This window comes from Diadema antillarum, unplaced genomic scaffold (assembly GCF_040938485.1).
Source record: "Diadema antillarum isolate AM-2024a unplaced genomic scaffold, OU_Dant_1.0 seq00000527_RagTag, whole genome shotgun sequence".
In the NCBI taxonomy this organism is placed as follows: Eukaryota; Metazoa; Echinodermata; class Echinoidea; order Diadematoida; family Diadematidae; genus Diadema; species Diadema antillarum.
Window position 1 is genome coordinate 678,215 of NW_027271479.1, and position 26,307 is coordinate 704,521.

Consider the following 26,307-nt stretch of genomic DNA (forward strand, 5'->3'; position numbering starts at 1 on the left):
CCTTTTTGGTGTCAGTTTGTTTGTCGGGCATAGATATGCTTATCAAGCTATGATAGCATTTCCAAATGAGTAGCTTAGTCATAATTAAATGATTTTTTAACCAATTTGGTCTCGATTTTATATCCCTATACTTCTGAATCGAAACTTACCGCTATACAAAGAAGAGCACTGTCTTCCTTGTAAACGCGGTGCGCTTAGTCTTTATTCAAGGCAGCGAAGGGAATATCCAAAAGGTTATGATGTCCACAGCTGTCACGCGGTCCGCTTAGTCTTTATCTAGACCAATGTACCGTTATCATATCTAAAGTTCCTCATAAAAAGGATTATCTATACTGTTTTTATACTACCCTCTCAACAAATACATCAGTTTTAAACAAAAATCACTCTGTTCATTTACAATATCATTCATTATAATGTTTTGTAGTGTACCGGTACATTGTTTTTGCATTATCTTTTATTGTTGGATGGAAATAAAGCGACAATGGCGTGGTGTTAGCGTTTTCACTGTAGCGTTTTCGCCGGAAAATGATAAATAATTGAAAAATACGGTAAATTTCACGAGGAATTGCTTTTTGTTGTTGTTGTTTTTAGATAAAAGGATATAGACTGTATCATAAGCTTTGGATGTTCCCTTCGCTGCCTTGAATAAAGACTAAGCGCACCGCGTTTACAACAGAACACCTGTGAACATACCATAGAGCTGCATTTTACAGCTCTATGGAACATACAGAAGACAGTGCTCTTCTTTGTATAGCGGTTAGTTTCGATTCAGAAGTACAGGGATATACACCCAACGAGACCAAATTGGTTAAAAATTCATTTATTATGACTAAGCTACTCATTTGGAAATGCTATCAGAGCTTGATAAGCATATCTATGCCCGACAAACACTGCTATAACGAGATATCGGTTATTACGAGGAAATTTTCCCGGTCCCAAATTTCCTTCCACACAAGTCTATGTAAAATGCTACTCTTATAGCGAGATCGGCTATAACGAAATAACTGCTATAACGAGATAAATTTTGTGACTTCCAAACAAAGAAAAACATAGCCAATCCAGGGGCGTCACCAGCTTTTTTTCAAGGGGGGTGCGTTTTGACACTAAATGTTTACGAGATTTTTTGGACAGACATTTGGAATATAGGAAGCTCTCAATCCCTAGACTTTTACTGTCTTTTGAGGGAAACCAAGCGGGGAAAGGGCACCGGCGTAGCTAGGATTTCATCTTCGGGGGGGGGGGGGGGGGGGGGGTTAGTATGCGAGGGAGCGAGCAAGGGTGGAGGGAGGGTGTGGAAGTGCCGGAGGGGTTTGTATACCCCTATAAATGGATTATGGAATGACGGTGTGAAACGACAAATTACTGGCAGCGATATCAGGAGAATGGCATAACGACTATACATGCGAGCGAGGGGAGCGAGCGAGCTTGAAAGTTTTGACATTTTACAGTCCAAAAACTGCCGTTTGTATAGCCATATTTTTTTGCTTTGTAAATTAAGGGGGGGGGGGTGCACCGGGCGCAACTGCTGGCAATTACTGGCAGCAACATCAGGTGAATTGCATAATAATTAAATGCGAGCGAGCAAAGAGAGCGAGTTTGGAAATTTTGACATTTTACAGTCCCAAAACTGCAATTTGGAGCCATATATCTTTTTCGCTTTGGAAATAAAGGAGGGGTGGGGGCGCAACGGGCGCAACTGCCGGCAATTACTGGTAGCAACATCAGGAGAATTGCATAACAATTAAATGCGAGCGAGCGAGCTTGAAAATTTTGACATTTTACAGTCCAAAAATTGCCGTTTGTAGCCATATTTATTTGCTTCGGAAATTAAGAGGGGGCGCACCGGGCGCAAGTGCTGGCAATTACTGGCTGCCACATCAGGTGAATGGCATAGCAATTAAATGCCAGCGAGCGAAGAGAGCGAGCTTGAAAATTTTGACATTTTACTGTCCAAAAACTGCCATTTGGAGCCATATTTTTTCGCTTTGGAAATAAAGGAGGGGTGGGGACGCAACGGGCGCAACTGCCGGTAATTACTGGCAGCAACATCAGGAGAATTGCATAACAATTAAATGCGAGCGAGCGAGCGAGCGAGCTTGGAAATTTTGACATTTTACAGTCCCCAAACTGCCATTTGTAGCCATATTTTTTTTTTTTTTTTTTGCTTTGGAAATTAAGGGGGGGTGGGTGGGGGGCGCACCGGGCGCAACTGCTGGCAATTACTGGCAGCAACATCAGGTGAATGGCATAACAATTAAATGCGAGCGAGCGAAGAGAGCGAGCTTGAAAATTTTGACATATTACAGTCAAAAAACTGCCATTTGGAGACATATTTTTTCGCTTTGGAAATAAAGGGGGGGGGGGGAGCACCGGGCGCAACTGCCGGCAATTATAAACATACTGACAGCAACATCAGGAGAATTGCGTAACAACTAAATGCGAGCGAGCGAGCGAGCTTGAAAATTTTGACATTTTACAGTAAAAAACAAACTGCCGTTTGTAGCCATATTTCTGGCGCATCGGGCGCAACTGTTGGCAAATACTGGCAGCAATATCAGGAGAGCATAATGATTACATTCGAGCGAGCGGAACGAGCGAGCTTGAAAATTTTACATTTTACAGTCCAAAAAGTGCCGTTCTTAGCCATATTTTTTTGCTTTGTAAATTAAGGGGGGGGGGGGTGCACCGGGCGCAACTGCTGGCAATTACTGGCAGCAACATCAGGTGAATTGCATAATAATTAAATGCGAGCGAGCAAAGAGAGCGAGTTTGGAAATTTTGACATTTTACAGTCCCAAAACTGCCATTTGGAGCCATATATCTTTTTCGCTTTGGAAATAAAGGAGGGGTGGGGGCGCAACGGGCGCAACTGCCGGCAATTACTGGTAGCAACATCAGGAGAATTGCATAACAATTAAATGCGAGCGAGCGAGCTTGAAAATTTTGACATTTTACAGTCCAAAAATTGCCGTTTGTAGCCATATTTATTTGCTTCGGAAATTAAGAGGGGGCGCACCGGGCGCAAGTGCTGGCAATTACTGGCTGCCACATCAGGTGAATGGCATAGCAATTAAATGCCAGCGAGCGAAGAGAGCGAGCTTGAAAATTTTGACATTTTACTGTCTAAAAACTGCCATTTGGAGCCATATTTTTTCGCTTTGGAAATAAAGGAGGGGTGGGGACGCAACGGGCGCAACTGCCGGTAATTACTGGCAGCAACATCAGGAGAATTGCATAACAATTAAATGCGAGCGAGCGAGCGAGCGAGCTTGGAAATTTTGACATTTTACAGTCCCCAAACTGCCATTTGTAGCCATATTTTTTTTTTTTTTTTGCTTTGGAAATTAAGGGGGGGTGGGTGGGGGGCGCACCGGGCGCAACTGCTGGCAATTACTGGCAGCAACATCAGGTGAATGGCATAACAATTAAATGCGAGCGAGCGAAGAGAGCGAGCTTGAAAATTTTGACATATTACAGTCAAAAAACTGCCATTTGGAGACATATTTTTTCGCTTTGGAAATAAAGGGGGGGGGGGGAGCACCGGGCGCAACTGCCGGCAATTATAAACATACTGACAGCAACATCAGGAGAATTGCGTAACAACTAAATGCGAGCGAGCGAGCGAGCTTGAAAATTTTGACATTTTACAGTAAAAAACAAACTGCCGTTTGTAGCCATATTTCTGGCGCATCGGGCGCAACTGCTGGCAAATACTGGCAGCAATATCAGGAGAGCATAATGATTACATTCGAGCGAGCGGAACGAGCGAGCTTGAAAATTTTACATTTTACAGTCCAAAAACTGCCGTTCTTAGCCATATTTTTTCGCTTTGGAAATTAAGGGGGGGGGGGGCGCACCGGGCGCAACTGCTGGCAATTACTGGCAGCAATATCAGGTGAATGGCATAACAATTAAATGCGAGCGAGCGAAGAGAGCGAGCTTGAAAATTTTGACATTTTACAGTCCAAAAACTGCCATTTGGAGCCATATTTTTTCGCTTTGGAAATAAAGGGGGGGGGGGGGCGCACCGGGCGCAACTGCCGGCAATTATAAACATACTGACAGCAACATCAGGAGAATTGCGTAACAACTAAATGCGAGCGAACGAGCGAGCTTGAAAATTGTGACATTTTACAGTAAAAAACTAACAAACTGCCGTTTGTAGCCATATTTCTTCGCTTTAGAATTTAAGGGGGCGCATCGGGCGCAACTGCTGGCAAATACTGGCAGCAATATCAGGAGAGCATAATGATTACATTCGAGCGAGCGGAACGAGCGAGCTTGAAAATTTTTACATTTTACAGTCCAAAAACTGCCGTTCTTAGCCATATTTTCTCGCTTTGGAAATTAAGGGGGGGGGGGCGCACCAGGCGCAACTGCCGGCAATTACTGGCAGCAACTTCAGGAGAATGGCATTACGACTAAATGCAAGCGAGAGGAGCGAGCGAGCTTGAAAATTTTGACACTTTACTGTCCAGAAACTGCCGTTTGCAGCTATTTTATTTTTTTTTTTCGCTTTGGAAATTAAAGGGGGGGGGGGGACGCCCGGTGCGCCCCTCCCCCTGGATCTGCCACTGGTAGTCAAGGGTGTGGGTTTAGGTTCATGACTGGGGGAGGTATGACCAGCGAGGTGGCGTCGAAGTGACCAAGCGGGGAAAGGATGTCCAAAATCTGCACTTTAGAGCATCCCCTAAACTAATTGTGCGTGTTTGTTTGTGTGTGTGTATTATATACATGGAAAAGTTAGGAATTAGCCCAGGTCAAGTCTTTTTATTGGCAATGCAAGACATTTTTATATAAACTAGTATGTAAAGCAACACTGCAAAATCAATGATCTAGCTTAGCTATAACGAAGCAAGGTACAAAGGTGTACATTCTACATCACATTGCGCAACATTGTAGCGACTCTTCGTTCGGATGTACTGAGTACACTGCGCACATCCTGCTTATATGCAGAATGCCAACCAGGAATCACAATCTTTTGTCGGGTCCGGGCTTTTTGAACAATGTTTCACACTATTATACCTATTTAATTATGGTTAAAAGAAATCATAGAAAAATATCTTATTTCTGGATCACCCTTTCATTCAAAAGCAGTTTACTAACACTTGAACTACTATTTCGGTAAATTTTTTTTTTTTAACCAGCGGATTGGGAGGGGGCGCACCCCCCCCCCCCTCCGTAGTTACGCCACTGCTTTTGGGTGAAATAATTGGACAGATTTCTTGAATTCTAACAAAAAAGCAAGAAAATCTTTTCATCGCGGGAATTATGATTATGTGGGGTGGGGCAAATGGTGCGCTTGCCTTCCAATACTTTTATGGGGGCAACATTTTCGTTTTCTTTCAAAAGCAAGAAAATCTTCTCATTTCGGGAATTCTTGATTATTGTGGGGGGGGGGGCAAAACTAAAATATGCGTGCCCCTCCATTTTTCTCTTTTTTTTTTTTAATGAGGCTAAGGCTCGCTCTTGGGCTGGCAATATGGATTGGTCAGAAGTAACGTACATAGACCCTACATACTTGTAAGTAGCACACGTACATGCAAACGTGTATAAGTGCTCCGTAACGTACGGATGTACAGTACGGTTGATAAATAGTAAACACTGTAGAATACACGTATAAAATCAGTGCTGCCAGAACCAGGGGTGCGAATTGTTTTTGCCGACGATTTGTGTGTGTGTGTGTGTGTGTGTCCCTGGTGCAAAATAAATACAAAAAAAAAATAGAAAAGAATAATTATCTAGCATCCGGCGTTGAGGTCGCTCGCAGACTGATTTTTTTTTTAAATTTCTGAAGGGGGGTGCCCAACGCCCCCCCACCCCCCCCCCCCCCCCCCCCCCCCCCCGTGACGCCCATGCAATCAAACCTGTTATAGCGAGGTAAAGCAAAATGTCCTCGGGCAAAGCTTTACTTCGCCTGTGCTATCACCTTCCGAGATTGTAAAGCTCGATGCGCTAAAAACTGTCTTGTACACACATTTTTCTTCAGTGCACTCCAGCTAGCACCGCATGTTGTACGTGAATTTGTGTGTGTGCGCGCACACTGATACATGCAGAAAATGTGGTGGGACGGCCATATGTATACATGACATCATCATGACGTACGTTAGCAGGTGTGAGGCAATCTGATGCTGTGATTGTGATTCCCCATCTTCACACACAAACGCAGTCGCTAAATACAGAATGTGTCACATACACACACAGCATTGCGCAGATATTCCACACACCCATACCCATAACCACATACTAATCCAGAGACGATCTTGACACAATCACAAGCTAACAGATTCAAACATCTATTAATAAGAAACACATTCTTGATATTGGATTTCATTGGCGAAAAACATCTTCTTACCCATAAAGGTGAGTAATTCCCTCACACACATTATCAACTTATCAGTATTGATTGAAAGATGATGGGTAGTCCTACATGTAATTAATGTCTTTATAGTTATGCTTTCTTTTGTACCTACTGATGCAACGAGATATCGGCTATAACGAGGAAAATGAGTCGGTCCCGACTACGTGTATCTCGTTATATCGAGTTTCGACTGTATCATGCTGTGTGAGATGAGAGCTGCGTGAGAACCACAGAGGTGAGTGAGTATACACACGATACAGTTCCGCCGCTGTGCGGCGCTCTATCATCTTCGGCGACCTGCATGCATGCACAAGGCAAGGCGCTTCTGCACTACGGGCGGACGCGGCGACGACATGCTGCTGTGGTGTGAGACGCCAAGAGATGGGTGATGTTTACATGTACCGACTCGTACAAGTTGTATAGTTCTACTTCCTTTGCTGGCATCCATGCTCTTTGCTGTGTCGTCGTCGTCCCTCCTCAGCTTTTTCCTCGTTCGGCTGGCGCTGGCTGGCTACGATGACTGCCAATTGCAGACGGGCTTGTTTTCACTGACAGGAAAAATAGAGATGGAGAACTGTTGGTGTGTACGGTATCTATTCCTCGTAGAACCTAGGCAACAGTCGGTAGGCGGGGTGTGGCCCAGATAAATGCGTTTTTAATTATTTTGACCTCACGTGTAACTTAGTGTAAGTGTCGAGGTCTACCACTACCATACCAACCAGGGAGGTGGGAAGAGACCTCCCTGGGCAAACGTGCTGGGGGCTGGGTCTACCGATATGTGCACAGTTAGAAGTTAATTTCAGTTCGGGAAACCCACTCACAAGGGGGGCCCCTCCTTATAAGTAACCCGTCCCCCTTAAACCCCGTCCCCCTTATAAGTAACCCCCCGGGGCACCCCTTATGTTGTTGTTGTTGTTGTTCACTTTCCATCTGTGAAGATGGCTGGATAGCCCATATTCAGCTACACTAAGCTGGTCTTCCATGGGGTCCAGTTGGATGTGGGGTGGGACCACTTCACCGGGTTAGACACCCTGCTCTTTTCGATGAATGAATGAAGCGGGATCTTTTACGTGCATGAGCTGTGACTCTCTCATACACGGGACCTCCATTTTATGTCCTATCCGAGGGACAGAGTGTTTTGCCTCTTGCTAGAGGGGACGGTATGTTTACACACAACATTGCTCAGTCCAGACTCGGGTTCGAACCCGGGCCGCGTGATCGTGAGGCAGACGCGCTACCGACTGAGCCAACTCACCGCCCTTATAAGGAGTCTCCACGCTTTTTTGCAATGCAATGCGAAAATGAAAGGACTGCGGCAATTCGCTTGATTATGTCCATAAAGCTTCACAAGTTTCCTAGTTACTCACGAAATTTGAGCAAAATCGGTTTGAGGCATCATATCTAAAATCATGGATTTAAATGCGATGTCAAACGACCCATGCGAATGCTGAAATGCGAGCGATTACTGGCGCGAGTGTCGCCAGGCGCGGCGGCGCGGCAATGCTTGAGTGCAGACGTGGCGACTGAGTACGAAAGTCTCCGTACTCAGTCGCCACGCCATTTCAAAACAGTATGTTGTCTGTTTTGAAATATTGCGTACATATATCCTGACATTGATGGCAGTATATATGCACATATATTCCAACATTGCCTGCTTTTTCTATAATTGATCCAATTCCTGATAATCATTAACTGCCTACATATATATGTAACTTAGCGCAGACACCTGCATGTACATGTATGTGCCGATATTACCCATCTTCTTATATAATTCAATTTATAAAAACAAAACATATTTATATTACCCATCTATGTCATTTCCACACTAAAATACATTATTTTGTGCTTACACATATATACATACGTACATACATATATCTGCATGCTTAGCATACATATACATACGTAATATATATGCATGCATAAGCCATATGCATACATGTATATGCATGCATAGCATACGTATACATAATAAACATTAGATTACATTACATTACAGACAGAAGTGCGATGGCGTTAAAGGCTTCAAGCCAGTAATACTGAAGATTTAGGGCCAGAAGTGGGTCAACCATGGAGTAAGTACTCCTATAAATTTGGTTCGTATTTAGCAAAATTTGGGAAAATCGCAATTCTGTCTTATAACAATTATTTGTTTTAAAGTATGTAATTATTAACAGGACACACTTGCCTGTATATTTATTCAATAACCATCCCATCAAGAAAACATAACAATATCTGATGGGTATCGAAGAAAAAAAAAATAATATAACAACTTTCAGTAATGACATATTCGAACCGCTCTCAGCTTGTTGGTTGACCTCAGATGTGAAACAATGCTTGGAGCGGTTCGTTGGTTCGTTCGCATTAATTCATAAGGCGTAAAAAAAAAAACTAGAGTCATATAAATATTGAGACATATTTTTGTTGGGGACAAGAGTGCGACTGTAAGAGGCAGGCTTCAAGCCTATCAATATAAAAGAAAAGTCCGGAAAAAAGGGTCACCTAAGGGAGTCGATTGCTCCTGTTGAATTGTTTCGAAAAAAATTGGCAAAATTCAGTCGCTCTCTTGTCTTTGAGATTATGTCATATTGAAATTTGTGCCAGAGGGGCTGTATATTGTTGAGCAACATGCTCTTACATAAAAAGGAGGATATGCAATCATTATCGTGTAATGTTGCATTCAGTCATATATATGACTGATAAACATATAAAATATAATTGTATCGATAGTGAAGGTGAATCGAGCCTCTCCATGCTTATTTGGTGACCCGAGTTGTTTAGGTTAGGGGGCTATTGGAGAGATCCGATGCGCCAAAACATATTGAAAGAAAAAAAAGAAGAAAATCGGGTCGGATGTGCAGATGATAGGTGCCAGTAGGGGATAGAGGTCGCTATGCTCCCCCTTACTTATAAGGGGGACGGGTTACTTATGAGGAGGGGCCCCCCTTGTGAGTGGGTTTCCCGAACTGATTTAACCAGACCCTCAGGCCTATCTGTTACTGTCAGTACTGGCACTGCACTGTCCCACCCAGTGTCTGCCATGCCTTAAATTTACCGTTTATTATTAATTAAACCTAACTTAGAGACATAGGTCTATGTACCGGTAGGGTGTAGACGGTCTAGGTCTAACGGTTAGGCCTATATATACAGCATACAGGCATGGTATTCACCGGACACCATCATGGGCATGGATGGTATTGCCGGACACGCACATTTTTGCGTAGGGGCCTACTATACTAACGTTAATGAATTTGACATTCTGTAATTTTACTATATGCGTGAGACTTTGTAGATTAGCCTCACAGAACTTTGTGTGGACCGAAATCGCAATAAAAAAACGCGACATAAGAATGTAAAAACACAAAGAAATTCACTTTTTTTCCCTCAAATTTATAGGTCTAGTTGAGTGACACGCACCTCGTCATAGTTCATATTTAGGCCTTGTGCATGTTTGAATCACATTTCGTGACTGGATTCTGTGAAATCCCACTCATTATCACCTAGAGACAGGAAAAATGCTGAAGATTCCATCTAACCAAAAGTTCACTGATCGATATCAGAAATTTGTAGGCTCTATCGTCCTCAAAACGTGAACGATGCGGAATAGTTGTGCGCTAAAGGAAGGGGCCCGCAACTCCTCCAGAGACTCCAACCCAAAGTACCTTCTGATCTGGAGATTCTCTCGCCTGAAACCCCTAGCAAACGGGAGACTCAAAGTTGATGTGTGCGAAGCGCGAAATTCCCAGGGTTCTAGATGCTCTCTGGTGCTATCTAAGGCTTATTTTTTCAACATACGATAGAAATATGTAAGAAATCCTTTCCAACGGGAGACAAAGAGCCAGGGCGGGAGAAATTAAATCTCAAACGGGAGAACGGGAGATTTTGCAAAAATGGGTTTTCAGCGGGAGATCTCCCGTCGAAAACGGGAGAGTTGGAGTCTCTGCTCCTCACCTGCACATGCAGCACCCATATAGACAAAGCACGTGAAATAGAAGTTGTTGATTTCTCACAAGGTTTTATTGCGTGAACTGTTCGAAATGTTCAAGACAGACATTTTACCGTAAGATACGAAATTTGAGCCTCATTTGCCGATTTTTTTTCTTTGTCATCCGCTCAGTGAGAATGTGTATAGTGTACCATACGGTGATTTGTGGAATGAAATGTGATTCTTGTGCAAGGACTAGGTGTGAAAGACGTTGATTATTTCACTGCGAAAATCGTGTCCGGTAATACAATGCTATTTTGCACCGTGCAAAAAGACAACTTTTTTTAGAGGGGTATGTTTGAAGCATATTTTCTAAAAACTGGAGTGAACAATTGTAAGTTGGCTGAATTCCTTATTTCCAGGAGTCTGTGAATAAGTGGTGTTATTTTTAGCCGAAATTTAATCCTCTGAGTACGGAATTCAAATCCACGAAAAAAAAAAGCGTCTGGTGCGATACTGTACTCTCCTACTGGTAGATCACTAGTCTACTACTAAGCTTAACTAGCTAGGACCCTAACGTTAGGTGCCAGTGAGTGTGTGTGTCTGATGAAGGAATGTAATGTAATTCCTCTAACGTTACTACCTCTTCAGTATTCGCTACCCATTCTATGGAAATTTCTGTCGTGTCAACATTTAGTATACAGCCCTGTCTCGTACACAAGTGTTGGCGCATGGGGTGGACGCAGTGCTTTGCACTCTGGTCGGGCTAGCTGTGTCCTATATAATTCCATTATTCTACATCTCTCTGTCATTTTACAATGTATGTTCATATTTGATGATAGGAAGAGTACAGTCCTTTTGCCTTGCAAGTTGCAGTTTGATGACTTGTTATGTACATATACATGATCTACATGTAGAGTCCAGACCAGTCCAGCATTGTGTGTTGCCTTGTTGGTGATCGTCGACCCACGTCAATCCCATGCTGGTTTGTTCATGAAAAGAAGATTCAGAACTGGGGAGGCTACTGTAGTTTGCGATGGAGTACCAGGAACAAATCAGGCCCTGGAATGTATTTCTCAAGGACCTTGCAGCTCAGGTACTGACTAGTCAAATTCTAATTATTATTTAGCACTGTATTGATAAATCAATTGGTATAATCCCAGCACAATTAGACCTCTAGTGAATTTTAATAGTACCAAGCGATAAATAGAAAATGTGTGTAGAACCAGTCTACTACATTGTAGGAGTCCATGCTTAAATGCTTGAGAGAAGCGGAACAAGGAAGGCTGTAGTGCCTGTACAATGTACCTCTCAGTACCAAAAAAAGACAATAAACTTTCTGGATTCTAGATTATGCAGACTTTCAAGGTTTAATGTTAGACCTGGTAGTGGTACTTCGGTACTTAATTGGTAGCGTTGGGATACCATAATTGTGTTGGAAGGCGCTGGCCCAGCTCGGTATATTTGAGAATCCTCGTAATTATCATTGTGTACCGCTTGCTCACTACTCACAGTATCTCGATCTTCAGTCTTTATTTAGAACAGAAGTAAACACACAGGTGAGGAATCTTGTCTGGAGACGAGTGTTACTGATGGACATATAAATGCTCCAATGCACATCTGCAATGTACACCGTGTACATGTATTCGTTGACGGGCCCTATTCATTGTTTCAAGTGGTATCCCATTGGGCTGCAAAGTAATAAGGACTGATTAAATTCCACCCAGTCTACCCATGTCTCCCCGTACTACTGGGTCTTTCGAACCATGTTCCGTAAAACGGGGTGGATAGGGACGGCAAGGTGAATAGGGACAAAACCGAGGAAAGTTTTTTAAATCTGCATGTTTTATATTTGCTTGAACTTTTTTTTCTTATTTTTATCATAGGATGGAAGGACCATCCAACAGTGTATAGAATGTGGTCCACCTGATGTAAAAAGATTTAAGGGTACAGGAGGTCCAAAAAAATTTTTTTCAAAAATATCACAAAAAATCAGGATGGTCAAAACTTTTCTGCTCCTGTGGCCATTGATTAATGAAATTTGCTCAAAATGTGCATGAACCTAGCCTGTTAGGTCCTATACCACACCTTAGAATTTGAAATAATTATTCCAACAGGAATTGATGACAACATGTTTTTTCTTCTCTTGGGCAAAAAAAAATAAGTTAGACTGGGGTGAATAGGGACACCATGGTGTCGTGTGATTGGCCCTTAAAACTTTTTGTATGATTAATTATTTTGATGTCATAAATTGGCCTGAAATGTTTGTTATGTCCAGCTATTTCTAAAAGTGTGAATTTTTTCCCGATATCTCTTGACAAGAGAGCAATAAGATCTTGGGATATGTGGCTTCACTTTTGTATTCATAGACGAGAGTGAACTTTGCTGTCTTAACCCTAACTAGAGCAGGAAGGGTCTGGGAACCCCACCCCCCACCCTCTGGGAAATTTTTTCACTGCCTAAGACAGGCTAGGACTTTTGCACATTGTTTGTATTTCATGACCCTTTTTTCTGTCTTCTACATGTTTTAATGCCATTAACACCTTGTTTGGGTCAGACCCATACTTCAGGTGCCAGATTACAATCACTGTAAGAACTCCCAAAATACCCCAACATCATTACAGTTAAGTATCACTGAATCTAGAGTGTATGAATAACATTGAGCATCATAATTTGCCACTTGAAGAAGAAGTGGGTTGATATTTGAGTGCAATTCAATGGATTAGTAAAGTTTTTGACTTACTTTCCAATCTTAACCTTTGACCTTATGGGTCACATTTTTGTATACGTAAGTCAGTTCGTTTTGTTGAGCTGTTAGCATTTTTTTTTTTTTAAAGATTGATTTAACGATGGAATAAATTACTCTGAAATGTTTGTATATCTTTTTAAACTCTCTAGGTGTTCCCTTAATCCAATCTATTGGATGGATTGGAAAAACTGTCTCTGAACAGCTTTTTTCTTGGATCAAAACTAGTGTTGTCCCTTTTGACCCCGAATTCGGGGTCAACAGGGACAGCGCCATTTTGTTAAAAACCATGGTTTTCCCCCGAATATTTTTTTTTATAATGCCAAATTAAAGGTATTTTAGGTGGACATAAAATCCCCACATAAGATTGGGTGTTTGGGCTACATGAAAAAAATTACAATCATGAGAACATTAAAATTGTCCCTATTCACCCCGTTTTACGGTTCTAGAAATCTTGCTTACAATGTCCATGTGTATGTTCATTTGTGGTTTCAAAATGGAACAGACACATCAAGTTTGTCATGCTTGAAATGTGATATAAGATATAATACTGTAAGTTGTCAATCAGATCTTCGTCTTGTAGATGATAAATACATGTAATTGTACATGCATGATTGTTTTTAAATTGACCTGACAGATGAATTGATTTTGTTTTGTGAGGATGGTTTCCAATCAATGAGAACTCACAAGTTCGTAACACTTGCCTTTCAAGATAATACTGAAGAAACAACTCCCTAAAGCACAGGACCATATACCTTGAGAAAGGATATGAACAAATTGCTCTTGGAAAGTATTCCATTGCACAATCAGCTGCCAACAATTGTCGTTGTTGTCAGTTTTTTTTTTTTTTTACATTAATTGTGCCTTTGTATCTCACGGATTTTGTGTGTGTGTGTGTGTGTGTGTGTGTGTGTGTGTGACTATGACATAAGTTACTAAAGTCATACAGTTCTCTTGCCCCCACCCCACCACATTTTCTTTCCTTCAATTGCATCAATTTTACCTTATCAGTGGTTACGGATTATTGATAAAGCATGTACAATTTGTGAGTCCTAGGAGTAATGAATAGAGCTTTGTAAATGCTTGAACTTATTACCTCTGCCAAGGGAGGAGGTTATGTTTTCATTACCGTTTGTTCGTTTGTTTGTTTGTTCGTCCCTGTGAAAAATAGCTCAAAAAGTAGTAAACGGATTGGGATGAAACTTGCAGGAAGGGTTGAAAATGACACAAGTAACAAACGATTAACTTTTGGTAGAGATCCAATAATTTGGGGGGAATTTATGGAGGATTTTTGATATTTTGGCAGGAAGGGTCAATGAACTTGGGAGTTCAGGCTGCGCATATTTGAGGTTTGTTTAGTGCGTGCCATGGTGCGTGCTCTAGTTTCTGCTAGGGCGAGGCGCGCCGTGCAGCTGAGCGTTTATGACGTAACAAAGGCTTCTATATTGGGAAATCGGGCGACTTTCAGCACACAATGCTATACATTGGAAATTGAAATGAGCTGCATGCTTGGTGAAGGTTTGCGCTCTCAGAGTGCTTTTCTAGTTCACAAATATTTTTACAAATTACATTGAAGAATGTGGAAGATGACATTGAATAAAATATGTGCAATATCATACATTTTGTAGGTTAGAGATGAGGAATTTGACGTCATCAAGCGAATCATTGGCGACAAACTGTCTGCCAGAGAGAGGGAAGCCATAGAGGAGCCTGGTGAACTTCTGGAGGTGCTGGAAGACAAAAACCTGATTGGGGAAGATAATACAGGTAACAGCTACACTGTACATACCAGGGGTGGTATTCTGAGGTCGTAATTAAGTCTGTAATTAACTTCGTGACTAAGTCATGAAGTTAATAGGCCCTTAATCATGGGCAAAATTGGTATTCTGAGGACGTAATTAAGGTATGATTAAGTCCCCTGTAATTATCTTAGATCCCTCCCATCTAATTGTTATTCCATCCAATCAGACACGTTGTTAGAAGCCAAAATGATGATTACACACGCAAATATGCCCTCAATGCGCGCTCCTGCACGCCCCCTGTAATTACAACCCAAGATTTGATTACAACCCCTCACCTACGCATGCGAAGATCTCAACCTCTTTGCTCACATAAAATGACAAAATTCCTCGAAGATCGGCTATATTTATTTTTTCTCTGAATTCTATGGATACCATGACAACAAGATTCAGCCACTCCTCGGTTACCGAAGACGGTAAGCATCGTTGTGGCAGAGAAAACATGATGTAATGCGTGATATCGGAGTAGTAAATGACACTCTTTGGTATCATTAAGTTTTCCATTAACTTTCATACTTAATTACACCCTCAGAATACCGATTCGTAATTAACTCTGTGATTAAGTCCTCTCAGAGGTGCACGCGCATTGATACGCGCAAGCGCGTAGGTCCTTCCCGCCAAAACGCTTGTTGCTATGGTAGTTGATATACCCCCTACTTAATCATGCTCTCAGAATACCAATTCGGTAATTAAGTGCTAATCAGACACTTAATTAGCCCTCAGAATACGGCCCCAGTATGTCATCCCTAATATGAGATTAACACCACCAGTTGATCTAACTGATATTGGAAAGGTTCTGGCCAGTGAGATGTTCATAAGATGTGAGGAATCTCAGTCTTAGAAAGCTTTGAGATGAATTGAAGTGACATTAGGTCTATGGTATGTATTGATTTACAGTGTATCCAAAAAAAAAATAAAAAATGGAAACTTGAAATTGCAGAGAATCGCACAGTCTAACCTGCCCACTTTGCTAACTATGGACTGGTGGACATTTGATGATGGAAATTAAGTTCAATTAGTTATCATTACATATTGCTCTTTCCTGGGTATAGCACGGTGCCAGTTTTAATGTTACTTTTTTGTTTGTAGGACATGTTCACAATTATTTTTTTTGGCACAGTACATTCAGTTGTGAGGAAGACATGTTCATTTGTTTTACTGCTCAAGAATGTTTTTATTTCATCTTTCCATTAGTAAGGCAGTAATTATACCCCCACCCACACATAGTGTGTAGGGGGGGGGGGGGGGAGGCTATAGGAATCACTCTGAGGTCGGGTGGCCAGTCGGTCGGTCGGGCGGTCGGTCCGTTGCAAAATGTTGTGGAGCCAACTCCTCTCATTTTTTTGAGCAATTGACCCAAATTTGGCATGTGTGAGCACTATCGAAGGTAATGTACAAGACACCTTTTTCGTTAGTATTGCTTTATGCGTTGCCATGGCAATGGCATATTTTCCGTAAAAAACTTGTTGATCGAACTACTCTCATTTTTTGAGCAATTAATCCCAAATTTGGCATGTGTGACTGCTATCAAAGGGAGATGTGCAAGACACCTTTTTCGTTAGTTTTGCACAATGAGTTGCCATGGCAACGACAAATTTTAAAAAAAATCTTACAAAATGTTGTGGATCGAACTCCTCTCTCATTTTTTGAGCAATTGACCCAAAAATTTGGCATTTGCGACCGCTATCAAAGGTAGATGTGCCAGACACCTTTTTTTGTAGTATCGTGTAATGCGTTGCCATGGCAACGGCATATTTTCATAAAAACTTGTGGATCAAACTACTTTCTCATTTTTTGAGCAATTAACTTCAAATTTGGCATGTGTGACTGCTATCACAGGCAGATGTGCAAGATACCTTTTTCATGAGTATTTCATAATGTGTTGCCATGGTAACAGAAGATTTTCATAAACATCTTACAAAATGTTGTGGATTGCACTACTCTCAGTTTTGTAGCAATTCAGTTTGGATTTAGGATATGCGAGCAATGTAATGTATATTTGTGCAAAACACCTTTGATGTGTGTGTTAATAAATCCGTTGCCATGGCAACAGCAGTTTTTTTTTACCAATCATACAAAAATGTGTGGATTAGCCTAACTCCTTCAATTTTCAAACATTTGGCTTGAAAATTGACACGTGTGACCACTATGGTACGTAGATGTGCATACTTACTCTTTCGTCATTGTTGATTAATGTGTTGCCATGGTAACAGCATAGTTTGCATGAAAATCATATGAAAATATTGTGGATTCAGTTAACTCCCTCAGTCTTAGAGAATTTGACTTGAAATTTGGCACACATGACCACTATAGTATATAGATGTGCAAACTTAATCTTTTGTCAGTGGTGAGCAATGCGTTGCCATGGTAACAGCTTTTTTTTACCAAAAAACATACAAAAAAATTGTGGATTCAGCTAACTTCCTTTAGTCTTCGAGCATTTAGCCAGAAATTTGGCACACATGACCACTGTGGTACGTAGATGTGTAAACTTAATCTTTCGTCAGTGGTGATCAATGTGTTGCCACGGTAACGGCATATTTTGAATGAAAATCATACAAAAATATCGTTAATTCAGTTAACTCCCTCACTCTTCGAGCATTTGGCTTGAAATTTGGCACATGCAACCACTATAGCATATAGATGTGCAAACTTAATCTTTCGTCAGTGGTGATCAATGCGTTGCCATGGTAACAGCATCTTTTCACTAAAATGCATACAAAAATATTGCGGATTCAGGTACATGTAACTACCTCAGTCTTTGAGCATTTAGCTTGAAATTTGGTACATGTGACTACCATAGTACGTAGATGAGCATACATAGTCTTTGGTCATTGTTGATCAATGTGTTGCCATGGTAACAGTATATTTTGAATGAAAATCATGCAAAGAGTCTCACTATTATTATTATTATTATTAAAAATATTGTGGATTCAGTTAACTCCCTCCGTCTTTGAGCATTTGGCTTGAAATTTGGCACATGTGACCACTATAGCATATACAGGATGTTCAAACTTAATATGTCATTATTGTTGAAATATGCGTTGCCATGGTAACAACATTTTTTCACCAAAAATCATGTGGATTCAGCCAACTCCCTCAGTCTTTGAGCATTTAGCTTGAAATTTGGCACTCGTGACCACTATGGTACGTAGAAGTGCAAACTTAACCTTTCGTAATTTTTTATCATTGTGTTGCCATGGTAACAGCATAGTTTGAATTAAAATCATGCAAAAATATTGTGGATTCAGATAACTCCCTCAGTCTTTGAGCATTTGGCGTGAAATTTGGCACATGCAACCATTATAGTACAGAAATGATATGCAAACTTCATGTTTCATCATTGTTGAACAATGTGTTGCCATGGTAACAGTACATTTTGAATGAAAATCATACAAACATTTTGATTCTCCTAACTGTTTAGAGCATTTTGGCTTCAAATTTGGCATATGTTACCTCTATATTACCTAGATGTGCAAGAAATCTTTTGTCAGTGTGGAAAATGTGTTGTCATGGTAACAGTATATTTTGAATGAAAATGATACACTAATGTGAATTCAACTAATCCCCTCATTTAGCATTTGGCTTGAAATTTGGCACATGTGACGGCTATGATATATAGTTGTGCAAACTTCATTTTTTTTCTTAATATCCAACATTGTGTTGCCATGGTTACACAATTTTTAATAAAAACCATAGAAATCATCAGTTTATTTATCTTGCTTACTCAGTTTTTGAGCACTTGACTTGAAATGTGGGACATGCCACTAACAGTGAGCAATACATTTATTCACTGTTGAACAGTGCATTGCCATGGTAATTTTTTTGTCATTAAAAAGTAAAAAAAAAAAATATTGGTTGAGCTAATTCTCTCAGTTGTGGGTGGGGGTATATTAATCACAATGAGTGATAGTTCTAGTTTTGTTAATGATTCTGTTCAATTTGTCAGGATTGTTGAAAGAAATCTTTGAGAAGTGTGACTACCTTGAGCTGATTCCAGAACTGAATCAATATGAGGAAAAGCGGAGAGAATATGTGAAGAGAGTCAGTATGCTGGCAGGCAGGTATGGCACACCCTTCACATTTCCTTTCGTACATACATTGTACCTTTGGGTTGATCAAATAGCAGTTGATGCGCAGTGCATGCAGATGTAGGCTATAGTTGGTAGTGCTGCAAATATGGCTGGAACTGAAAATTCAAAGGCAAGTTATAAGTGGTTTAAGCTGTTTAAAACTAGAAGCTGATGACTGCTGTGAATATGCAGAATAATCGAGAAGTACTTTATAATGCTATTTTTGGGAGATTAAAGGTTCACTTTGTAATGGGACACAAAACCTCCATCAATGGCAATTCAAACCCTTCAAATGAATCATTATGTGTTTGTGTGTGTTCACTCCCATGCCAGTCATCATCTTTTTAATGTGCTGTGACATGGCAGTTTGGCAAGGGTGCTGAGAAATCAGTACAATATTCCCCCATCAGTAGCATCATAATGTCAGAATGAGGAGAATTGCAGTTCTGTAATTGGTCTGCTTTAACTTGATAAAATGGGCGTTATTAAATCTCATGAGCCATATCACTCTGTTGGTGAACCTAGTTATGATCTTTGTTTATACCTGTAGCAAAATCTATTACATTGTGTATGTTTTGAGTTTGAGACACTTTGTACTGAGTATGATTTTTAAGTGTAACACACAACCTGTGAGGATCATGATGAAGTCACAGCACTTGTTAGTTATTTTGCTTCCAGAAAAAAAGAAACCAAACCAAGCCAAATAAAAACACAAAACAAACAAAAAACTATTTCTATAGTTCTTAACTAGAATAAGAGGGTATGATCAGTACCTCATATCTGACATAGTGATTCAATTTATCCATTGTTATTTTCTTCTCCACGCTGGCTTTGCTCTCAGGCGAGATCCTCTCTTTGTAGGAAGGGATGAGTACATACAGGACATCATCGATTTCATGCGAGGAGAAAGCAGGATATCACGCAACCACAAACTCTGCTGCGTCTGTTTGTGGGGAATGGCTGGATCAGGAAAAACAAAGCTGGCTGCTGAAATCTGTGCAATCTATGCAGAGATTGAGAAGCCCTCACCCACGTAAGCGTCCTGTGGATTTTGAAAGTGCCATTGTACACCATGTTCAAATTTGTTTAAACAAATAGAATAAATCGAAAGACTAGAATGTTGTAAAACTTTCATCAAATTTGGAGTAAACTAGGTCAGCTATAGAATTTCAAGTTTTGTATAATAGAAGCAACCACATTATGCAACATAGACAGGATATAGATGTCATGGCCTCGGCAATCCTTCATTGACCTTCACTTAAATCCTTACCAAATTCTTTTTTTCTTTTTTTTTTGTCGTTGTGATAGAATATCAAAAGAATCAGATCAGCACTTGTGATCTTAGCAAATTTAATTTGTAGAGGGAGAAAAAGTGAAGAAACTGGCACCTTAATATTTTTCTTGTCGAATTGTTGCTGTGCAACAATTGAACTTGAGGGTAATTTTTAGGGAAGAAAGGGTTGTGGTTTCAAAGTCGTCTACACAGTATAATTTAAATTTCTGTATTATCTCATGATCAGCTAGCTTTCATGCATGTGTTTGTGACCAGTAGGAAGAAATACATTTTGTTGAATCTTAACCCAACTTGTTTTGTTTCTTTCTTTTTTTTATTTATCAGAGGCAATTTGGATATGAGTTGCACTCCCCAGAAAAATATTACTCCATAGTTCTCTTAGTTTTTTCTTATATTTTTTTTGTTGTTGTAACTTTATAGATTATCAAGAGATTATGAAATATTGGGTGTGCCTTGATAGAATTGTATGCCTGTTTGCACTCAGATTGTCAAATGAATTTGAAGGACCGTTACATATGCCTGAGAATGTGAGAACATGTAACTGTAAGTAGCTGTAAACATGGAAAATGAGAAAAAGAGCCTAAAATTTTCTAATTTAGGGGAAGAAATCTATCAGTCTAAACAACAATTTTGAATATTTTGTCATGCATGTAGTATGTGTGAGTGGTGTAGCATTTGCTGTAATTGCCATGCAGTTCTTCATTCATGTTGTGTGTTAGGTAGGGCAGAAGTCAGTATATGCTTTGTTTTTGTTATGTGTCAGTAATAAATGCCCCCAACTCACTAGAAAGGTGACCATGGCAACCATGCCAATCTGTGAAAAGTTCCCATATCATGTCACATTTGTGTTGGGATCAGTCAATATTTTCTTGTGTCTTTACATTTTATATAGCACCTGACTCGCGATATTTGTGAAAATATAAACCTCGCAAAATAATCTGCATGTGCAATATGGAGATTCACATGTTGTAGTATATTGTTGTAGCAATGAGAGAAAAAAAAATCCATAACTACACTTGTACAAGTGTATCCCCACTTGCTTAACAACTTCACCTTTGTGAAATTGATGCATGTGTTTTTTCATGCCTCCGCCACGAAGTGGTGCCGGAGGCATTATTTTTTTTAATTCTGTTTCCAAACACCAAATCCTGTATTCCTGTGAGGATTTTGAGTAGCTGTACTTATTTCTTTTTTACTCTTTGCAAACAGATTGATCTTGGTTGACCTCAATCAAAAGAAGTCAATTAATGATGTTGGAATGGCCCTGCTGAGTGCTGTGGGTAGCCCTGTTGATGTCCAAGAGTTCGAGCTTGAATTGGTACTCGGGTGGATTCGAGAATGTATTACAGGTAATGGGTCAATCAAGCAGCGGGTTAGTGTAATCTGAATGGAAATTTTAATCAATTCGTCATGTTCCCATGGTGCTTTTCATTACATTTGTATGTTGTAGCATTTCTCAGTCCATGAATTCTGTGAATGTCTCTCATGTTCTTATGTTCTTGACATTTTGTTAATTTAGGATGCTCTGTGCTTCACAACAATGAGTGATCATCAGCAGTTATTTGCAACTAATAAATATGAAATCATTGATTTGTTCCAAAACTTGAATATCTAATGTGATCAAAAATAAATTACATATCCTCTGATATTGAATTATATTATCCTCTTTATTTTTGATATGTAAACTTTTTCTGTTGGCTTTCGGTCTGCTTGATCATGGATATCTGGCCGACATAGTATGTGTATTTCATATGTTAGTTCCGTTTTCTTCTCCCTGTCATGGGTACAATTGTAGGTCCCTCATGCATGTTGATTTCATCAATAGTTCTTCATACAAAAACTATTTTCATTAGACTCTCAATTAGAAGGGGGAGAATTACTGGATAATAGAGCAGGTGACTTTGTGTGTGTGTTTGTGTGTTTGCATAGCTGAGAAAGGGTAAGAGAAGTTGTCACAGGCAAACAGAGAGATAAAAAGAAATAGAAAGCTCCTGAGGTATTTTTTTTTTTTGGGGGGGGGTGGGGGGATTGGACACAAAGTGATTGTGTGTGTGATCTTTGTACACATATTGAAACAATACATCAGAATTATTGTATGACATCTTTTTTGTGTACACGTGTGTTTTATGTTGTTTTCTACCACTACAGAGTATGTTCTGCTACTCGACAATGCAGATGACTTGTTGAAACCAACATCTCCCACCAAAGATCATTTCCAGAATCTGCTCAAACAATCTGTAGAAATTCCAAATGCTAATGTCAAGATCATCCTCACGTCTAGGTAATTTCATCAAACTTTGAGGAAAAAAGGCCAAATGAAACAAGAAAAAAATCATAAACTTAATAGCAGCATTCCCTTCCTAAAGTCTGTTTACAAAGACTGAAAATAGATTCTTTGCTGTTTGGTTTTGCTCGGCATATAAAATGGTGGTTGATACCAAATGATCGTGTTCTATGTCAAATGTTCTTTTTTCTACCAAAGAATATGTCCTTTTTGTCAGGGTGTATATGTATCTTTGTTCAAATTATGTGCCACTACCGTGAAAAAAAGAAACTTGTTTATAGTACAGTAGCAGGGGCAGCTCCAGGAATTTCGTAAAGGGAAGGCACCTTTACAAAATTAAATGGGGGGGGGGAGCACAAGCCCCCCCCCCCCCATTTTTTCTTGTAATTTCTTTTGTTTTAACAAAAAATAAAGAGAGGGTGTGCACCAGGTGTGCCCCCCTCTGGATCCGCCACAGCAGTACTGTACAGTCATGTAGTTGGTGATTCAAATAGGCAATAAAAACACTGTTTAGGGATGTGCTATTTTATAGTTAAGAGGTAGACATTTTGAAAAATGATAATAAATGGTCTCTTGTTACTTGATGTGAAAAAGCATTCTTTGATCCAAATGATAATTTTCATAGGCAAGAATGTTGTGCCTTTTTACAGATAAACCTTTTGTAATGATATGATGCTTCCTTTAATATATTTTTACACTGGTGCGCTTAGATATGCAGTGAATTTCCCTTACCTGAGCAATACGTCCAACTTCAAAGAGATGGAGGTGAAACCACTGGAGATGGCAGAGGCGGTGCGTCTCCTCACCAAGTCTGTCCAGCAGGGTGCTGCAGGTGAACTCACAGTGGTTGGCCGGGAGATCATCACAGAAAAGCAAGCCATAGACTTGGCTACACACTGTGGCAACAATCCTCAGGCCCTGCGGGCAGTTGCCAGTCAGCTGAGATTTGGAAAGAGTCCCGAGACCATCTTGCGAATCTTGGCGAATCCCATCAAAATGGAATTGGTCCTCAATGACCTCAGTCTCTTTGGCTTGGGGCAAGATGCCACTAAAGATTCTGCAGAGGGTTCTAAACAGGTGAGAGAAGAAGGACATTTGTCACCTGGTATCACAGAACCAACAATGCATTGCCAGATAGAATATTCAATTTGTGTCGGACTTCAAAAGAGATTGCCTAACCCAAAGTAATCTTTAACTTAATCAAAGGGATTGGTACAAGCGTAGTTCCTTACAAGCTGACATAATTGATCATAATTCCAAAATCTGAGAGTTTATTGCTTTAGAGATATGGCATGAAAGTTTAATAGAGGGTTATATACAAATCTTTTTAAGTGCGCTATTTATAGGGTGCACACAAAAGATAATCTTAATATGTGATAATTAACTGCTGTGAAGGAATTGTCACATAATAGAACTTGGCATATTGTATCAATTATGTATACATGTACATGACCATTTTAAAGTTGCTAACTTTTGTATACATACTTTTTTTTTACTACAATTTCATTTGCCTTGTGCACACAAGGGAAAAGACAACAGAAACAAAAGGGAAACGGGTTTGTTAACACTACAAAAATATTACATTCACTGAATTTGTGCTTCCAAAATAGAGAAATTAGAGATGAGATTAGTATTCTTTCAAAAAATACTGAACAGGACTCGCTGACAAGGTTCATCTGATTGGAGAATCAACTGGATGAGCGTTCTTTTTATTACAATCAGTGGAAATTACCTTAGCTTGATACGACTTTTGCCTGCTGGCTCTGCAGGCTTCTTTAGATCGAGCTTTGTGAGGAAGACTTCTCACGATATTTGTGAACGGCTACAACAAAACGATTTGAAAGTCAGGGAGGTCGATTTTCTGAAAATGACATGACATTACTCCCTTACTCTTTGGTTCTAATTTCATATGTGACCCTGCACCACAAAACCAACAGAAAGTCGCCAGACATGAATTTTTAGTTAATGGCAGATTCTGAAAGAGCAGACTCTAAGCTTTATAATGATGTATAACTCAAATCAAATAGACTCTCCTTTACCTATGTAAATAATGAAAAGAAAGCACACACTCTGGAAAGTCTAAACTGAGAAAAGAGGCTGATCTGAAGCACTGGGTCTATTCAAGATCTTTATCCTTACCAAGCCATGCTTGCTGTGGTATGAATGTGGAAAAAAAAACAGGATGTAAACCACTGGAGCAACGTATCATATCTTGTCACAAAGTCTTATGTTCGCTGTACTCGATTCGAAATATCTCTGGATGTAAAGGGTGCTTTTTAATGAATTATACATCAACTTCAAACTTCATAGACTGGACTAACTAGATATCATGCTCACAGAAAATTGGAAGAATCTGACTTGTAGCTGCTCTTGAAGTGACAGGTCTTATATCAGCTCATCCTCAAAGAGTAAAGTAGGTCATATTTTATAAGCACTACTGTCTGCCAACTTGATGATTCACTGATACTTGTTTGTTTTACCTGATTTTTTTTCCCCCATTCATAATTGTATTATGCTATAAAGGTGCTACAATGCCTGGGGGTGATGTTCCAGGACTTGGCCCCTCAGCTGAAGCCAATCCTTGTCCAATTGGCCATCCTGCCTGGCCTCTTCAGCCAGTCATGGGGCCTGACTATCCTGGCTGACCCTGCTGGTAATATGGAAAGTGAGCTAGAATTCTACTTGGATGATGTCGTCCGCACTAGTCTTCTAGTGCGGGAGTCGCTAGAGATCTTCCACCAGGAGCGTGAAAGAAGAGATTTGGGGAAGTTCTACTCCATGCACCCACTGGTCCGTTGCCTCTGCCTGATGATGGTTCAGAAGGATCCTGACATGAAAAAAGCCTTTCAGAAAGGACTCCTTTCCTACATCAACAAGTGCTTCAAACTTCTCCAGGCAAGTCTTGGTGGCCTAAATCTGTGACCCTGATTGTACCAGCCTTGTAAAAGTCATAGATGTTTGAATAGAGACATACACATGAAAAGGCAATTTGACTGTAACGAGTAATAGAGACTGAATCATAATTATCACATTATCAGTCCAAATTCCAAAATCCATGACTTATTCTCATTTTTCCTCTCTGTGATTTCTTGCAGTATTTTACTACCTCCTGCTTTTAATCTTTTGTGCAATAGTCATGTCAACTTCTGTTTTTATATGCCTGTAATGTTAAAATGAAGCTCTGGTTTGCAAGGGATGTTCACACTTTCCTTTCAAAATATCAGAAGTGGGAGTGCAAGTATGAAAATGCATGTTCTCTGTATTTATGGTATAATGTAAAGGAAAAAAACAACAACAACAACCTAAAGTAAAAATGGTAGAAATCCTCCGCAGGATGGTAGGATCACACAGGGTTAAAGGGTGTGTAGTTCTGGTCGAGGTGAGGATTTAGCTTTTAACGTTTTGCGAGATATTTAGAAACCACTCTATGAGATGTCAAAGAGCATGCAGTTCTAAGGGGTATCAAAAGTTTATTCAATGAAAATCAGTTTTGAAATGGCTGAGATATCCAAAAACAAGGTGAAACAAAGAGATCCTAATAAAGTTGTGGCAAGTCGCCTTTTATTATTAGCACTTTTTGGGATATCTTTGGGTGTTCTTTATTCTGCCATCCATCATTGCTGTTCATTATATCACCCAGACAGCATGAATGAGTATTCATGCAATAACTTGATTGTTACCCAACAGAGTTTATTTAGACTTAATAGGAAGGTGTACTGTATGAGTAGTCATTCCTCATGAGAGCACAACAGTTTGTTGTGACAGCGCCCTCATTGTTCTGATTTGGATGCAAAGTCACATTTCTTGTTTGTGCTGTATCAGCCA

General features: G+C 40.1%; 1 protein-coding gene across 1 annotated transcript in view; it reads left to right on the top strand.

The window, feature by feature from the left end:
- The first annotated feature begins 6,739 nt into the window (after positions 1–6,739).
- Positions 6,740–26,307, top strand: part of LOC139734483 (uncharacterized) — a 32,136-nt gene continuing 12,568 nt past the window's right edge. Inside the window, exons 1-9 of the mRNA XM_071645264.1 lie at positions 6,740–6,941; positions 11,204–11,382; positions 14,661–14,799; positions 18,781–18,895; positions 19,746–19,937; positions 21,408–21,547; positions 22,347–22,479; positions 23,193–23,559; positions 25,006–25,377. Of these exons, the coding sequence (XP_071501365.1) occupies positions 11,323–11,382; positions 14,661–14,799; positions 18,781–18,895; positions 19,746–19,937; positions 21,408–21,547; positions 22,347–22,479; positions 23,193–23,559; positions 25,006–25,377 (1,518 nt within the window). The 5' untranslated portion in view covers positions 6,740–6,941; positions 11,204–11,322. The remainder of the gene's footprint in view (positions 6,942–11,203; positions 11,383–14,660; positions 14,800–18,780; positions 18,896–19,745; positions 19,938–21,407; positions 21,548–22,346; positions 22,480–23,192; positions 23,560–25,005; positions 25,378–26,307) is intronic.